Here is a 15,528-nt window from a genome sequence, read left to right as displayed (position 1 = left end):
CGAGCTGGGCTATCAACGGAGGACGGAGTCGTTGTCCCCCGTGAGCTCCTCGACCTTCCACGGTGCCACGGCGTCGAGTAGCTGGACTCGGTGCCCGAGCTGGGAGGGGAGCCCGCACTCTCAACCCTCCTCGGCCGTCTGGGGGGAGACTTTGACTCCTGTCTCCGCCACCCACCGGGTCCACCCATTGTGGGCTTACCCCGAGACACAGGTCCCATCCTCGGCCGAGGGTGGGACAGAGGCGTGGGCAGGCCCAATGAGGGCGCATGCCGCGGAGAACGCCTCCGGCGTTGATGGCCCTTGCAAGGGTTCTGCCCCGCTCCGAGGAGTCGGGGAGAGCTCCTTGCACGGAGATGCCGGTGCCGGAGTACTCTCAACGGCACGTGGCTGGGGCATCTCCGGACTCCCCCGGTGCCGGGGCAGCGGTGCGGAGGAGTCCCGGTGTGCGGTCCTCTTGCGGAGCTTCGGTGCCGGCCCCTTGGATGACGAAGTTGGTGCCGGCGGAGCGCTCCGCACCGAGGAGATGCTCGGTGCCGCAGATGACCGCACTGGTACGAGGTCCGGGCGTAGAGCGGACTCCATCAAAATCGCCTTCAGCCGCGCCTCTCTCTCCTTCTGGGTCCGCGGCTTGAAGGCCTTACAGATCGAACACTTGTCCCTGCAGTGCTGCTCCCCGAGGCATCGGAGGCAGCGTGAGTGAGGGTCACTCACAGGTACCGGCTTGGCACACTCAGTGCACGGCTTGAATCCGGTTGAACCAGGCATGGCCCAACACAGAGAGAAAAAAACCCTGAGGGCTTTTCTGAGTATCTACTAACAGTTCTCGATTTGAAGAGCAAAGGTAGCTAAGGGTTTGCGACTTGCAAGCAAGCAAGAGGCAATGTTCCAACAACCGTCAACGGGCGGAAAGAAGGAACTGGGGGCCGGTGGGGTCGGCAGTGCCCTATGTACCACGACATGGGCGCGGGACTCCAGGGGTCGCCTGAGCCGACCCTACCGGGACTGCTAAGGGCAAAAAAGTTCCGGGAAACTGTGCACGGAGCGCACACACACCTAAATGGGAATGGATATGAGCAATCACTCGAAGATAGAATCTCAAATAGGAATCTCAGAACTGAATTTACAACTCATTAGCCATCAGTAAGACATTTTCAGGGTGAACCACGAAGAGTTGGTGGGTTAAGTTATAGCATAGTTTAATTCAAGCAGAATTCAATTAGATAGTATATGTGTTGATACTGCCTGACCTTTCTCCCTATCTGCATGTGATGCAACACACACCCTAGGGGACACCTGAAAAGGCTTAGTCCTATCTGGATAGGATCAGACCCTAAGCACATCATAGAAATTTAACATTTTCCTTGTTGGCATGTGGCTTGGGAATTAACACTTTTAGCAAAAGCTTCAGGTGAGGCCTCGTCATCCAATCCCTATGAAATATTGTATATGAAAGTTCTGCAGTAGCAATTGCATTTTTCCCACCCTGATAGCTGCTGTTATTGCAACCAGGAAAGCTGTTTTGATAGACAAGTGGAAGAGGGAATGTGTATCTAGGGGCTCAAAGGGATGGGGGACAGCAGACACATCAGACCTATCACCACTAGATTAAGATCCCAAGAAGGAGGAGGGTCCCCAACTGGGAGATACACTCTTATAAGGCTCTTCAGGAATCTACCTACTTTGAGGTATGAGAATGCTGAATAGCCCTGAATGGGAAAATGGAAAGCTGAAATGTCTGTTAGGTGGATCTTAAGGAATTCAAGACTCTACAAGCTTCCTAAGGTACAGAAGGTATTCTAGTATTATATGCAAGCAGGCTTTCTAGAAGTACAGGGGCCTTGTGTCTGAAGATTGTCTAGGTGGGCTCCCCACCCTCAACTGGAGACATCTGTGACAAAAGACTTCAGTTGCAATGGTGGAGAAAAGGGTACTCCTTGGCATATCTTGAGGTTCCTTCCACCAGTTTAATGATGATAGGACTATCAGGGGAACTGTACCTTCATGTCTAGAAGATGCCTGTTTGGCCAATATATAGACTTCATCTACCCCTGCATGCATGAAAGGTGAAGTCTGGCATGCTGAGTTGCGTATGTGCAGGAGGCCACATGCCCCAGGAGTCTGAGACAAGTTCTTACAGGTGTCAATGGATGAGCTTGTAGATGGCTGATCAGACATGCTACAGCTTGGAATCTTTCCTGGGACAGATAGGCCTTCACTGTAGTGGAGTCCAGAAGTACCCCATGATGGCATACATTCACATTCACACCCTACGCACTATTGTAATAATCTTTGTATAAGCTATGGGCTTGTGAGGTATCATTTGAAAACTCATAACATGCTGATCAGTACTATCATGGTAAAGTGCATATAGCAGTGGTTCTCAACCACTTGCGGCCCATTCAGCACACAGCTGTGGCCCATGTTATATTCTCAGGGCCATAAAGTAGTATTAGGTGCGGCCCACAATGGTAAAAAAGATTGAGAACCACTGGCATATAACAACTTGGTATGTAAAATTATGAACATAAGCTGAAATCATGACTGAAGTATGTTTCCCATATGAATCTGGGGAGTGGTTAAACCAGTTTCTCAAAGACAAAGGGGCAAGCTGACATCTCAGCCAGGTGTCAGCAAAGCTGATGGGACATTATCTATGAAGTGGCAGTTCTTTGTCAAGAAAAGGGGGCAGGGACAAAGAGATCTGCATCTTAGCAAAGAAACAGCATGGAGTCTCCTTCCTCCAGCAGACTGCATGTTTCCTGGTTGTCAACTAGAAATGCTTTTCAAAGAGGGACTAAAAATTATAAAAAGAAGAGGCAAACATCCCAAGACAACCCTCTCTCTCCTTGTCCCTCTCTGGCATCATATCTATGAAGAAAAAGGAAAACAACCATTGGACTTTGGGGGAAGGGATCCTGACCTAAAGAGTTTGGTTAATAATGCAGCGGGAACTGAGTGGTGAGAAACTTTACTTTGAATCTAAAGAATTTAAGTAAGCACTAGAAAGTGTTATTATCTTTATTTTTCTTGTTACCATTTCTGACATTTATGCCTCATTACTTGTACTTACTTAAAATCTCTCTCTTTGTAGTTAAAATATGTTTTATTGTTTCACCTAATCCAGTGTGTTTAAGTTAAAATGTCTAGCTAACTGTCTTTAACATGATAATCTGGTGTATATTATTCCCTCAAAGCAATAATGAATTTAATATTTCAGAACTGTATGGGAGAGGGCTGGAGAGTGCAGTATTTCTGTGGGAAAGTCTGGGATTGGGAGTGTGATGGGGTCACCTTGTAGTAATAATCAACGCTGGTGACAGCCAAGGTGTGGCTAGTAGGCAGCAGGACACAGAAGCATCTGGGAGTGACCAGCAGGCTGGTGGCTGTTTGAGAGCAGTCCAGGTTGGAGGTTACAGCTGCAAGACATTATAAAGGCACCCCAGGTTAAAGGACAGGAGTGACCCAGCCGCTCACTGGTCTAGATTGTACTCTGGTATGTCACACACTCCTATAAATTCTATCCTTTGAATAGAACTAACCCTAATTTCTCTTCATTGACCTTGAGTTCAAGGGAGGTGAAAAGTTGAAGAGTCTGTTGTGTAGTGTCAGTCACCTATTGCAGATATTTTCTTTGAATGAACCAGTCTAGCTACGCATAAACCTGGACTCCTTATTTCCACAGGTAAGATGCTACTACAAGTCATTTGGTAAATACCCTGGGCACTGTTGATAGATCAAATGGCAGGACTCTGTATTGGCAGTGTGAATTGTCCACTTGAAATTGTAGGTATTTCCTATGGGCAAGATAGACTGCAATATTAAAGCAAGCATCTTGAATGAAGGTCAAGAGCTGCCAATCAGTCCTGTGGCTCTAGAGAGAGGGAATTAGAGGTCAGTGTTACCATCCTGAACTTGAATCTGTGGATGAAGATGTTTAGCTGTCTCAAGTTGTGTCAGTCCTCTTTTTTCTTGTGTATCAGAAAGTAATAGGGATAAAAGGTATCTCTCTGTCTCCTTGAGGTACTTCCTCCACTGCTCCAAAACTTAAAAGAGTTTGCACTTCTTGATGTAGCATGCTGTCATGAGAGTGGTCTCTGAAAAGGGATGGGGAAAGTGCGCAGAAAGGATTTTGAACTGGATGGAGTACTCCAACTCTATGATTTCTAGGATCCAGTGGTTTATAGTGTTGGTGTTCAAGGCCCCATAAAAAGAAAACAACCAGATCCCAAACAGGAGTGAGTGTGTGTGTGTATGTAAGTAAGTAAGTAAAAGAAAGATCCAACTGAGGTTGTACGCTGTTCCCAACCCAGGAGTCAAATTTTTGCCTTGATGGGGTCATTGCAAGACGAGATGATGATGCAGCAGAAGCAGATAGTTTCCTCGTTTGGATTCTCTGACACTTTTCAGATGGGTTGTGCTGTGCTCAAGGGATCGCTGCCAGGAGTGCTGGTATGGATATTGAACAGGGAGCCATGGGGATGGGTATGATTGCCAAGGTCCTGGTATGGATATTGAATGAGGGGGCCATGGGTGGATACCAAGGCATAGTGTCTCCCTTAGAACTTCAGGGTCTTAGATGATAGAAGTGCACCCTGGGATCCTTTCTGGTGTGTAGGGATCAAAGGACTCCAGGGAATGCGATGGTGACACCTCCCTGCTATTGTCTGAACAAGAGGAGGAGAAAGACTACTGCTCTTCTAACATAGAAGCAGTACCAGCATGGGTGCTAGGCAAGTCTTCAGTATGTTGTCTATCTGGTACCACATATGTGCTCAGTACTGAAGAGAGAGGAGTGGTTGGTACTGCAAGAGGAAGTTAGACCAACAACAACAAGAATACTACAGAGACTGTGAGATGCTGTAAAGGGCCTTGGTACTTGGTACCAAGTGAATGGAAGAGATTGGTACCAGAAGCCTCAGTGACAAGTCAGTACTGGATTATGTATGATGCTCTACAGGAGCTGGTACTAGGGTATGGTGATTGGTGCGGACTGGGTGTCAGAGGGACCCACTCATTTGAACTACCCTTCTGAGTAGCAGAATCACAGGACCTGGTGAGAGGGGGACACACCGAGATCCCTTTAGAGGTGCAGTGATCCTTTCTCTCCCAACCTCAGATATTTTACAAGCCAGAGAGGAAGGTCCTTAGACATACGCTTCAGAGCAGTAGGCTAAAGAGCTGACTGGAGTATTCTTGGAAAAGGACCACTCAAAAATTTCATAACCAGCCATTTCAGTATCGCCAATAAAAGAAACTTCTGGAGAGCCAATCTTGCCTTTTGTGTTCGCTTCAAGAACAATTTGCAAATTGCACCTCTTTCAGGAACATGCCTCCTTGCTAAGGCATAAACACCCATTTGCCCATCATTAAGTGGCATTACTGCCTCATAAGGACAATTCTTAATCGAGGATACATCTGTTTTGCTATAAGGACTAAATCTGGTTCCAGGTGAAGTTGCTCAGAGAATTTTTTTTGTTTTAAAAGAGAAAGGAAACACTAAGTAAAAAGCTAATCCTAACACTAAGGTATTGACCCCAAAATAGAATGGGCATAGTGATCAAGAGACTCAGACACTGCCAAAGTTCCGACTTGTAGCCATAGGTACTGAGAAGGAACTGAGGGATGGGTATGATTGCCCTGCCCTTTAACCCTTAAGTGGGAGGCACAAGAACACTCAGAGCACAGACATAGACTCCTATGGACGTTGGTAGTCAAAAGAATAAAAAAATCAAGTGCATGGGCTGCATGCGCATCATCAGTGGAATAGGTATGGAACTGACTGACATATTGGCAAATTTCCAAACCTAGATGTCTAAAATTAAGTTTCTAAATTCGTATTTGCAGTGGGATTTTCAAATGCTCTCAGCATTGGCCTAACTTTGACTTCAGTGATAGCAGAGTTAGCCCAACACTGAATGCTTTTTTGAAAAACCACACCCTTTCTGCCACTGAAAGACAGGTTATATATGTCTACAAGCACTGAGAATCCACACATTTCACTAAAGTCAATAGGAGCTGCAGGTGCTCAGCACCTTTAAAACTCAGACCACTACTAGGTACCTAGACAATGGCTGCAGGACTTTAATACTGGACACTCAGATTTGAAAATTTTGGTCATTACTACTGCCTGGATTCTGTAGTATGTTCCATGTAGGTTGATCCTTATGCTTATTAAGAGCCATATGGAAGGCAACAGGCTCTGCATGGATGTAAGAATGTGACGGCAAAGATGACACTATAGGATCAGGCTCTACATTATTCTAACATTTATCTTTTATTTAAAAGCTACTACTCCATTTTTATATTGTGCCACTGCACAAGACAGCTAGAAGATATGTGTTGCATGTACCTGAATATATGTATAATCATATACAATTTTGAGAATTTCAAATTGGGACTGAATTAAGAATAGATTAGCGTCAGCTCTGAATTTTATTGCCCTGATTGTCCTTTAGCACATTATTGGATTCATGAGTCATTTGATTTAAAAATCAATAGAAGCATTGCAATATTATGCTAAAGCCAATTACGATAAACTGATTTTTGAAAAAAGTTCTCATGTACTGTACTTATCTCAAATCTATAATTAGTTATGATGTTGAAGACTTAACAACGCAAACTGGGATCAGGAATTTCTGGTGATAATAAAATTCTCTATATAGCTATCCAAATTAATTGAGCTGAATTTCTCCTAACCTTTTGGAGAAAACAGCCATCCAAAAGCTAGCTTGAGTAAGGAATGAGAAACTTTCCGCATGAGTTCAAAAGGATATAAAAGGTTCCAGCAGAGAACACAAATATTTATAACCTTCAACTGCAGGTTACAGGCTGCCTTGTTTCACCTACAGAGGGGAACCTCTGGACCATCTATCCATTTACTCTATAGAGATCCGAAAGCAATGGTCCACCTGTTCCAGGCTTGCATGCTAAAAAGCCTTATTCAGATCAACCTTTAGAAACAAGGGCTCCCTTCCAGCTGTGGATACTGGTATAGATAGTGATGAATGCCCAAATGGATCCAGCATAACTCCTATTATGGTAGTTTATTTTTCACCAGTTCAGCTCCAGTGTCAAAGACTAATTCAAATCACTTTTTGAACTGAAGCATAAGGACCACTTGTTGTTTTAAAAAGCAGAGCTGAATTCCAGATTTACATATTGCTCATAGAGCCGGCTCTATATTAGATGAACATCTGCTAAATTTGTGTAATCAATAATTGATTTTAATAACATTTGTAAACCAAGCTAAAACAGAGATAATATAGTTTCTCAATAAGTTTGCTTTTGTTTACAACACGTGCACAAACAGCAATAAGACTCTTCTGTTAAAAAAATATTTAAGAATACAAACTAAAAATTATTTACCAGTCAGTGGATGTTTCACTCTTTGAAATCTTGAAATTCAAATCAGCCATACCTCCCACAGGTACTCTGTCACTTCCTGTAGCAAAATGTAGCAGCTTCTTTTGCAGATCAAGAGGAAATCCAAGTACTACCTCCCAAAAGTATCTACAATATTAATTGGGGAAGGGAAGAGTTAATATCTTGACAAAAGCAATGTAAAGTTTTCTCCACACCCTAGGCTCAAATATTGCCACTTAATATAAAAATCCCCATAAATATATAGTTAACCGGTGAACTTAAAGCACATAGTATTTATATACATTTTCAAACACTGTTATAAAATATGCTAGTGACACTTCTCTATTAAAAAGAGAAATTCATTATTTAGAGCCAGATTTTATAACTGGAGTAGTGGGGCAAAAGGAAGAGATGTTTTGGCTAAGGTATAGATGAAATCTTGGCTGAATCTTACAAACCCTTATTTTTCAAATGTTGGTTTAGTTAAAGATACACATTTACATTTCTGTCTGAAACGTTTTAAAAAACCTATTAGTTACAAGAAATGCTTAGGTGTTATAGAAAGATCATAGGGAAATATTTTCTTCTCAATTTTTTATGCATTTTACATTGTGTGTATAGACAGTTGCCCCAGTTTGTGTGGATCTTTCACACATCATCAGAAAAGAGAGATAACATTTTTAAATATAGGAAAATATTGTAAAACCACACAATGGGTTGGTGTAGTACCTGAAACTACTTTTTAACTAACTAGACTTAAACCAATTGTGTCCTTTTAAAGTTACTTGGCAAGATAATAGTGAATAGCTAAGGAGGTTCAACTAATAGAGCTTTTCCTACTTAAGAAAATAAGACTACATTATTTTTATCTCATTTTGAGATAATCTTTTTAAAACTTAATACATATCTCAATACTTTGAGACTATACTGAAAATCAGATTTTAGTTGTTCCCATTACTGCATCAGTCTATATTGTTCTTCTAAAGGAGTATTAAGAAGAATAAAAATTAAGTCTACCGTATAGTAAGATCAGTTTTCAGGTAGCCATCATACTGGGTGTTTCTCTGTAGAGCATACATATCCAGTTCAGGGCTTCCACAAACAAGAATTTCAACCTCTTCTGGACGAAGTAACTGCAAAAAGACATAATTTTTGCTGGCAGAACACTTGTTAAACATAAATAATGATGCTAATACAATTCAGACTAAGAACTGAAACATTAAATTGCAGATGTTTTGTTATGCTTTATAGACAAATTGTGTTATTTTCTTAAGAACATTTTCCATGGATAAAAATTTATAGGTGAACTCCAGTATTTACTATTTTGCAGGAAGATCAATTCTGCAGTACTTAATTTTAAAATAGTTTATTAACAAGCAAAACAAATTTGTAAAATATCCATTAATGTGTTGTTATTACTATTACCCTTCTTCATATTCTATTTCTTCCTAATGTTTGTTACACTTACTTAGAGTCAGACATTTAGGCCATCGAATCTGCACATTCACAGGCCCTAAACCCAGCCTGGTTACACCTGCACAGAGTCCAATAATGTGGATTAGACCAATATATTATAGCCCTTAGAAGAGTAAATTATTGTATGCCAGAGGCAGAGAACAGGAAGGAGTGAGGAACAGCAATACTCAAGGCATCTACAATGGCAGGGAATTGATTAGGTGAGTTATACCCAGATGATTCTATTCTAACAAGCAACATGTATGCCATGCTGCAGAGGAAGGTAAAAAACCCCATGGTTCCTGTCAATCTGACCTGGGGAAAATTATTCCTGATCCTGGAAATAGTGATCAGCATGACACTCAGCATGTGAGCAAGACCCACAAGCTAAGCATCTGAGAAGGAATTCTCTGTAGGCCTCAGAGCACTGGCCCACCCTGTCCAATGTCCTATCTCATGCTCCAGAGGAAGGAGAAAAAAAATACAGAATACACCTAGGGGGAGATTCTTCCTGACCTCTACAGCTAAAGCATGAGATTAAGGACCATACGATTTATGACTGGAATAGATCCCCTAGGCCATTACGCCCAATCCCCCTGTCACTGCATGCAACCCCACCCTACAATCCCACTCATAAATTTATCAAGCTCTATCTTCAAATTAATTAGTTTGCTTGCCCCTTCTACTCCTATTGGGAGGCTCCTCTGACAGTTAGCAATCTTCTAATGTCTGAACCTAAATTTGTTCATGTCCAATTTATATCCATTTGTTCTTGTGACATTTTCCTTTAACTTAAATAGCTCTTCTCCCTCCCTGATGTTTACCTTGTTGATATATTTGAGAGCATTCATTTAGTTTTGCTAGGCTAAACAAACTAAGCTTTTTCAGTCTCCTCTCACAAGATAAGCCGCACATTCTCCTGATTGTCCTAGTAACCCTTCTCTTTACCTGTTCCAGTTTGAATACATCTTTCTTGAATATAGGTGACCAGAACTATATGCAGTATTCCAGATGACGTCTTACCACTGCCTTGTACAATAGTATTAATACTTCCCAATCTCTACTGGAAATACTTCACCTAATACATCCTAGGATCGCAATTGCCTTTTTCACAGCTGCATCTCATTCATGGTGATAGTCATCCTGTGATCAACCCACACAGCCAGGTCTCCCTCCTCCTGTTGCCTTCAACAGCTGAGCCGCAGCTTGCAGCAGAAATTCTTATTATTATTCCCCAAATGGATGACTTTGCACTTGATACTATTAAATTTCATCTAATTTCTATTAACCCAGTGCTTTAGGGCATCTAGTTCTTTCTGTGTAATATTCCTAGGCTCCATTTGCTGAGAAGAGAGAGTCTTCACCCGGTGAATACTACTAGTTTTAAACTTCTCTGCCTTCCCCCTGAAGTACTAGTGAGGGGCCTATGAATGTAGGGAGCAGGGAAGTGGCATGTATGAACCTGCGGCCCCTTAATTTCAGGACCAGAAAAGCTTCTAATCAATCAGAAGCAAGACCCTGGAGCAACTAATTGGCATGCTGTTGGTCACATTAGGAGCCACATTAACATAAAGCCAATTTCAAGCAATCTTAACAGGCTCTTCCCTGTCCTGGAAGGAATTAACTGTCCCAGCAGCCAAGGGGACCTGCAGCCGCAGTCTCACTAAATTCACTGCTCTGTGGTTAATAAGTGGAAAGAATATACTCCTTGATTGGTATTTCTGGTTGTCAATCAGTATTCAATACCTGCTGAAAGCTGATTGTAAAACCCGTTTAATTATTTTATATGTTAACCAAAATCCTTTTTCTGTGCTTAAGTTAAACCTTAGTGCGTAAGAAAATATAGGCATGTACTCAATAATGAAGTGACTCCTGGCACTAGCAAAGGGTGTCTATTACCATAGAAGTATATATGATATAATGAACAAGGTCAGATAATTGATAAGGAGTGCTTATAATCCAGTTATGTACTGTGATTAATAAGAAGTATTTGTGAACACAAATATTTTCTATTATTTATAAAATAATGACACATTCAAGGATGTTTTTAACAACTGGGGTTAGAAATCTTTCACGTATCAATCTATCATGTAAATAAAAATACCATAAAAATTCCATAAGTAATAAAATAAATTAATATATTAAAGCAAAACACAAAGAATCAGCTGTGGGAAAGCAGTTTTTCCCTCCTAACATATAAACTTTGTTTGTCCTAAACCAGTATATAAAGGAATACATTTTGGAAAGTTAGCTGGAAGTGAACAAGGTGTCATCATTTCCCCAGTTATTCACAAAAAAAAAAAAAAAAAAAAAAAAAAAAAAAGAGAACAAGAGAACAAGCTGCCATCTCTTCACAATTTACAGAGGATAGTAAAGTATACTTCCTGTATTCTGTATCGTGCTGTATTCATCTTTAACTAATAATCTCTAATTAATAATTCCAATTTAGATAATTATCTACCATTCTGTATTATTATTATATTCAAACATGCAATACTGCCCTGGGGCTAGTTCAAGCTATGTGGCTGCCACTGACATTCAACTTGCAGAAGTGGTGAAAAGCAAATGGAGATTAAACTCCAGCGTCAGACCCTTTCCCTATTTCTGATCGGTTCCATGGTTCATGAGAAGGGAGATGGATGTAGCAGCTGGAGAGGCCAGCAAAGACTGGAAGAGAGAAGCAGTAGTGCTGGAGAAGTTGTCAGATTCCTACCCCCACTGAAGAGGTGATCCACAGGTGGGGGGCTGAAACGGCGGGACAAAGAATGGCTTTTAAAATGGCTACCTGGCTTCCCTTCATGTTCTTTCTGAGTAACACTGAGTACTCCAGCACCCATTATTTACTCCCTTGGAAGTACACAAGGACTGTGTGATCCTGACAAATCCCTCCCAATGATCCCACTAGAAATGGTGGGTGAGAGCAGAGGAGGGAAGCCACCAGTATATCTGCCAATAATTCTAATTTGGCCAGAACAGGCCTGACTTTAGAAAACCTGCCCAAAGGTAACTCACATCTTGGTCAGCATCCCAGGGGTGTGAGACAGGCAGTCACTCTTTCCTCTACTACCTGTTGGCAGCCTCCTAACTGCACATATTGGGCTTCCAGTTCTGATCCTCTCTAATGGTCAAGAGATGTGGTCAGCTCACCCTAGGGGGCAAGGTCACTAGGCAGACGCAAGCCATGGGGAGAAGTGAGGGAGAAAAGAGAAGCTGAAGGGGAAAAAGGTGGAATGATATTATTTTCAAGGTATGATTTTTCAAGTCAGCCAGCCAGTGGTGTGGGGGGTCACTGTAGGATTTTATGCTCATTCTGCTGAGTCTTGGGCAAGTTCTCTTTGCTTTTTCTCCCCTGTTACTTTCTAAGATGAAAATAACTTAAAATTCACCCCAAATGCCCACTAAACTGTTCATTAACAGATCCTAGTAGTACTCCAACCCCCCGATTATAAGGCTAGAATAAGAGTAAGGATGCAGAGGGAAAGAGAATGGACTAAACTAGATGACACCATCTGGGCTATATCAGGATGGACAATGGGGGCACCACTGCAAACCTGACACAGAAGAGGGCTCTGAACAGCAAAGAATCACTGGCTTAAAACTAAAGACTGAACTGAGGAAACAGAGGTTCCATTTGTGTTTTTTCTACAGATTTTCAGTTATTTAAGGCAAGATTTAAAAAAACGGGTTACTTAAGTGAGGGTTGAGTTCACATTTAGGCACCTAAATAAATGGCCTGATTTTCAAAAGTTATGAGCAGCAATTAAGTTTAGTGGAAATTGCTGGGTAAACACTTTTGAAAAATCAGCCCAGCCCGAATCCTAACTGTTAAAAATCCTACCCTTTGGTAAAAAGAAAAAATCATAGCCTTAGTCTGTTGCAATTATCTGTCTGTAAAATGGGGATCATACTCATTACTAACTAGCAGTACTGTGAAAGGAAATACATTAAATATTTTTAAAGACCTTTAAGATTCTCTAATGAAAACAATATACTTTCCAATTCTGTAATATTGCAGAGTCCTAAATATTATTTTAATTATATACTGTTTTTTCTCAAATAGTTTTCTGATCATATTCAGCAAGGCTTATTGATCTCAAGGGGACTACTCATATGCTTAACATCAGGCATTTGCTTACGTATTTTGCTGAATCAAGAACCTCTATGAACACTGAAAAAAGGCAATTGAATTACTGAAGTTTATTTATATAATTCAGATCAATCATTTGCAATTTTTTGTCACATATTTATAATAAAAATGCACCAAACTTTATTAAGATAATATTAAATAAAGTTTATTATAAGACTTTTCATCTTATTCTTACCATCAATGCATAAGAAGCACAGACACTATGGAAACCATAATAAAAAGCTGCAAACTGTTTGTAGATTGATTTGTTGAGAATGAAGTCAACATAAAGCTGCACATATTCTGAAAAAAAAAGAAGCATTTGATTTCCTTTTTATTAGATATTAAAATACTTTCAGACTACCATTTATTTTATTGTCTTAAACTGAGCTGAAATAATTTGAAACATTTAAAATACATTTTACTCTATGTAGCATTATAAATAGAAAGTATATTAGCAAATGCATTCTCAATTTTATTTTGATCATTTAGCTCAGTGGTTTCCAACCTTTTTGACTCGAGGGCCACAGGCATAATTTTTACAACTCTGAAGGGCTGCCAGTCTCCATCAGCAGCCCTCCCCCACACTGCAGCCAGACAGAAGGAGTTCAGCAAGGAGGCTGCCTCCTCACTGATCCCCAGTCCTCCTGGCTGCAGCAGGGAAACCACATGCATCCTGTAGCCCATGCGCTCCAGCTGGGTCCCTAAGCAGTAGCTCCTTTCTACATCCAGGGGGACTGGAGATCAGTGCTCCCCGCATTCTGGCTTCAGCAGGGACCAAGCGAGAGTGCTTTGCTCTCTGCTGAAGCTGAGGGAGCAGAGCACCAATCTCCCCTTCCTCTGGCTCCAGCAGGGACCCCAGCGTCTATGGACCCAGGCAGAGGACTTTGCCGTGCTCCCTGTTGCAGCCGGGGGAGGGGAGAAGGGGCGGGGGAAGCACTGATCTCCTGTCCCCTTGGTTGCAGCAAAGAGCCTGCATCATCTTGTAGCCCCACAGCAACGTGCTCTGCATGGGTCCTTAGGCAGCGGCTCCCTTCTGGAGCCAGCAGGAGGGGATTGGCAGGCCACTCTGAAAGACAGGCCATGGGTTGGGAACCACTGATTTAGCTAAACAACAAAATCTATAGTTACAAGTGAAGTTTGGTGCATTTCAGTTGGCATATTTAGATCTTTAGTGTACCTCTTCTATTTTGATTCGTAACTGGAATTTTATCACCACTAGGCTTTAGGTTATAAGATTTTATGACTCCAAATTCTTCTTGAAAAACCTGGAGAAAGAGAGAAGTTGGTATAGTACATGTAACTCCTTTGGTCTGTTATGGTAAATAAATTATTTATCAATAGTTTTGCCACATTTCTGAGAGATTTTTAAAAATATTATAGTTTTTAGTATTTTTCTTAATAAACAAATACACTATTTAAAAAAAACAAACAGCAAAATGGACCCAAGCTCACAGCAGTCTAACATGTATGCAAGGCGTGTGGAAAGTCTCGGGTAACATGTAGAAGAAAGATCCAGAAAAAGACTTAGGAGTATTAAATATATTAGAAGAAATAAACTCTCTTAATTATAGGTCCCATAAGAATGGAAATAATTCAGGTTATGAAGATTGTCATACCACTTGATGACAATATAATTCCCTGCTAACGCAAAAAGGCCTTGAACTAGAACAAGCCTAACAACTGTTTTCAGGCTGGTGCAGGCCTAAATGCAAGCTTCCCTGGCTAGACTAAATCATTCTAGATTAGAGCAAGCCTCTGCCTAGGTTAAAGCTCCAAAGGCATACCAAGTCTTTCATAAGGGATCAGGACTCTCTTTATGTCAGTCTTCCAGGCTGGAGTATATCAAATTGTTAGTGCAAGTGTACATACCTAAAACTAGCCCCCAGATTAGATAGTCTTTCAGGGCTAGAACAAGTCTTTCAAATTGGGTAGGCTTCTGCCTAAGTCACGTTTCCAGGCCAACTTCTGTCCCAAGCTGACTAGGTCCTTCAAAGTTACAGCAGGCCTCTGTCCTATGCTATATTGACTCTTTCAAAGCTGGGGCAAGCTTTATAGTTCTTTAACCCCAAACCACACTGAATTCTAGACAATGAGCAATCACTCTCTGTGATGGACCCATTCCCATATGAATAAACCTATAAACTGTAGACTTTGTGTACCTATAATACCTGGAAAGTTGAATAAAAGTCTTCTTCAACATTGTCTTCATAGGATAGAAGCTCACTTAATCCATGGGCCAACTCCTGGGAGGAAAAATTAACTACATTTACTAAATTAGCTACAATTCCACCTTCTCCTTTTAAAGTACAATAACTTACTACTGAGAAACACCTTGGGCAAAATTACACATTAAAGTATACTATACATAAAGCATCATGCTACTCAGCATGTACAGTAATGATTTTTCAATCAATTATAACTATATTTTGAATTTTTCCATTCACCAGGCAAAGGAACTTATTTCCAATATGTTCATCGTGAATTTTATCTTTCAAACATCAGTTACAAATGGATCTAAAATAAACCCTGTTAGTTGTTTTTAAACATATGGAAAAACGGGAGATTATTTATCAATAATTGTT

General features: G+C 41.1%; 1 protein-coding gene across 3 annotated transcripts in view; it reads right to left on the bottom strand.

Annotated features, from left to right (window-relative positions):
- Positions 1-15,528, bottom strand: part of HECTD2 (HECT domain E3 ubiquitin protein ligase 2) — a 97,609-nt gene that overhangs the window by 11,765 nt on the left and 70,316 nt on the right. For 2 of the 3 annotated variants that reach the window (XM_067552833.1, XM_067552832.1), the window contains exons 16-20: positions 15,115-15,189; positions 14,124-14,211; positions 13,140-13,246; positions 8,380-8,495; positions 7,418-7,509 (exon numbers count right to left, since the gene is read on the bottom strand). In XM_067552833.1, the coding sequence (XP_067408934.1) occupies positions 7,418-7,509; positions 8,380-8,495; positions 13,140-13,246; positions 14,124-14,211; positions 15,115-15,189 (478 nt within the window). Of the gene's footprint in view, positions 1-7,365; positions 7,510-8,379; positions 8,496-13,139; positions 13,247-14,123; positions 14,212-15,114; positions 15,190-15,528 lie in introns of all 3 variants that reach the window. The other variant, XM_067552831.1, reaches the window with a different exon arrangement.

The sequence above is a fragment of the Emydura macquarii genome, unplaced genomic scaffold, assembly GCF_026122565.2.
Source record: "Emydura macquarii macquarii isolate MOO-44397 ecotype Brisbane River unplaced genomic scaffold, CSIRO-AGI_Emac_v2 contig_1390, whole genome shotgun sequence".
Taxonomy (NCBI): domain Eukaryota; kingdom Metazoa; phylum Chordata; order Testudines; family Chelidae; genus Emydura; species Emydura macquarii.
The sequence above is the reverse complement of the archived record's forward strand: the minus strand, read 5'-3'. Positions and strand labels throughout refer to the sequence as shown.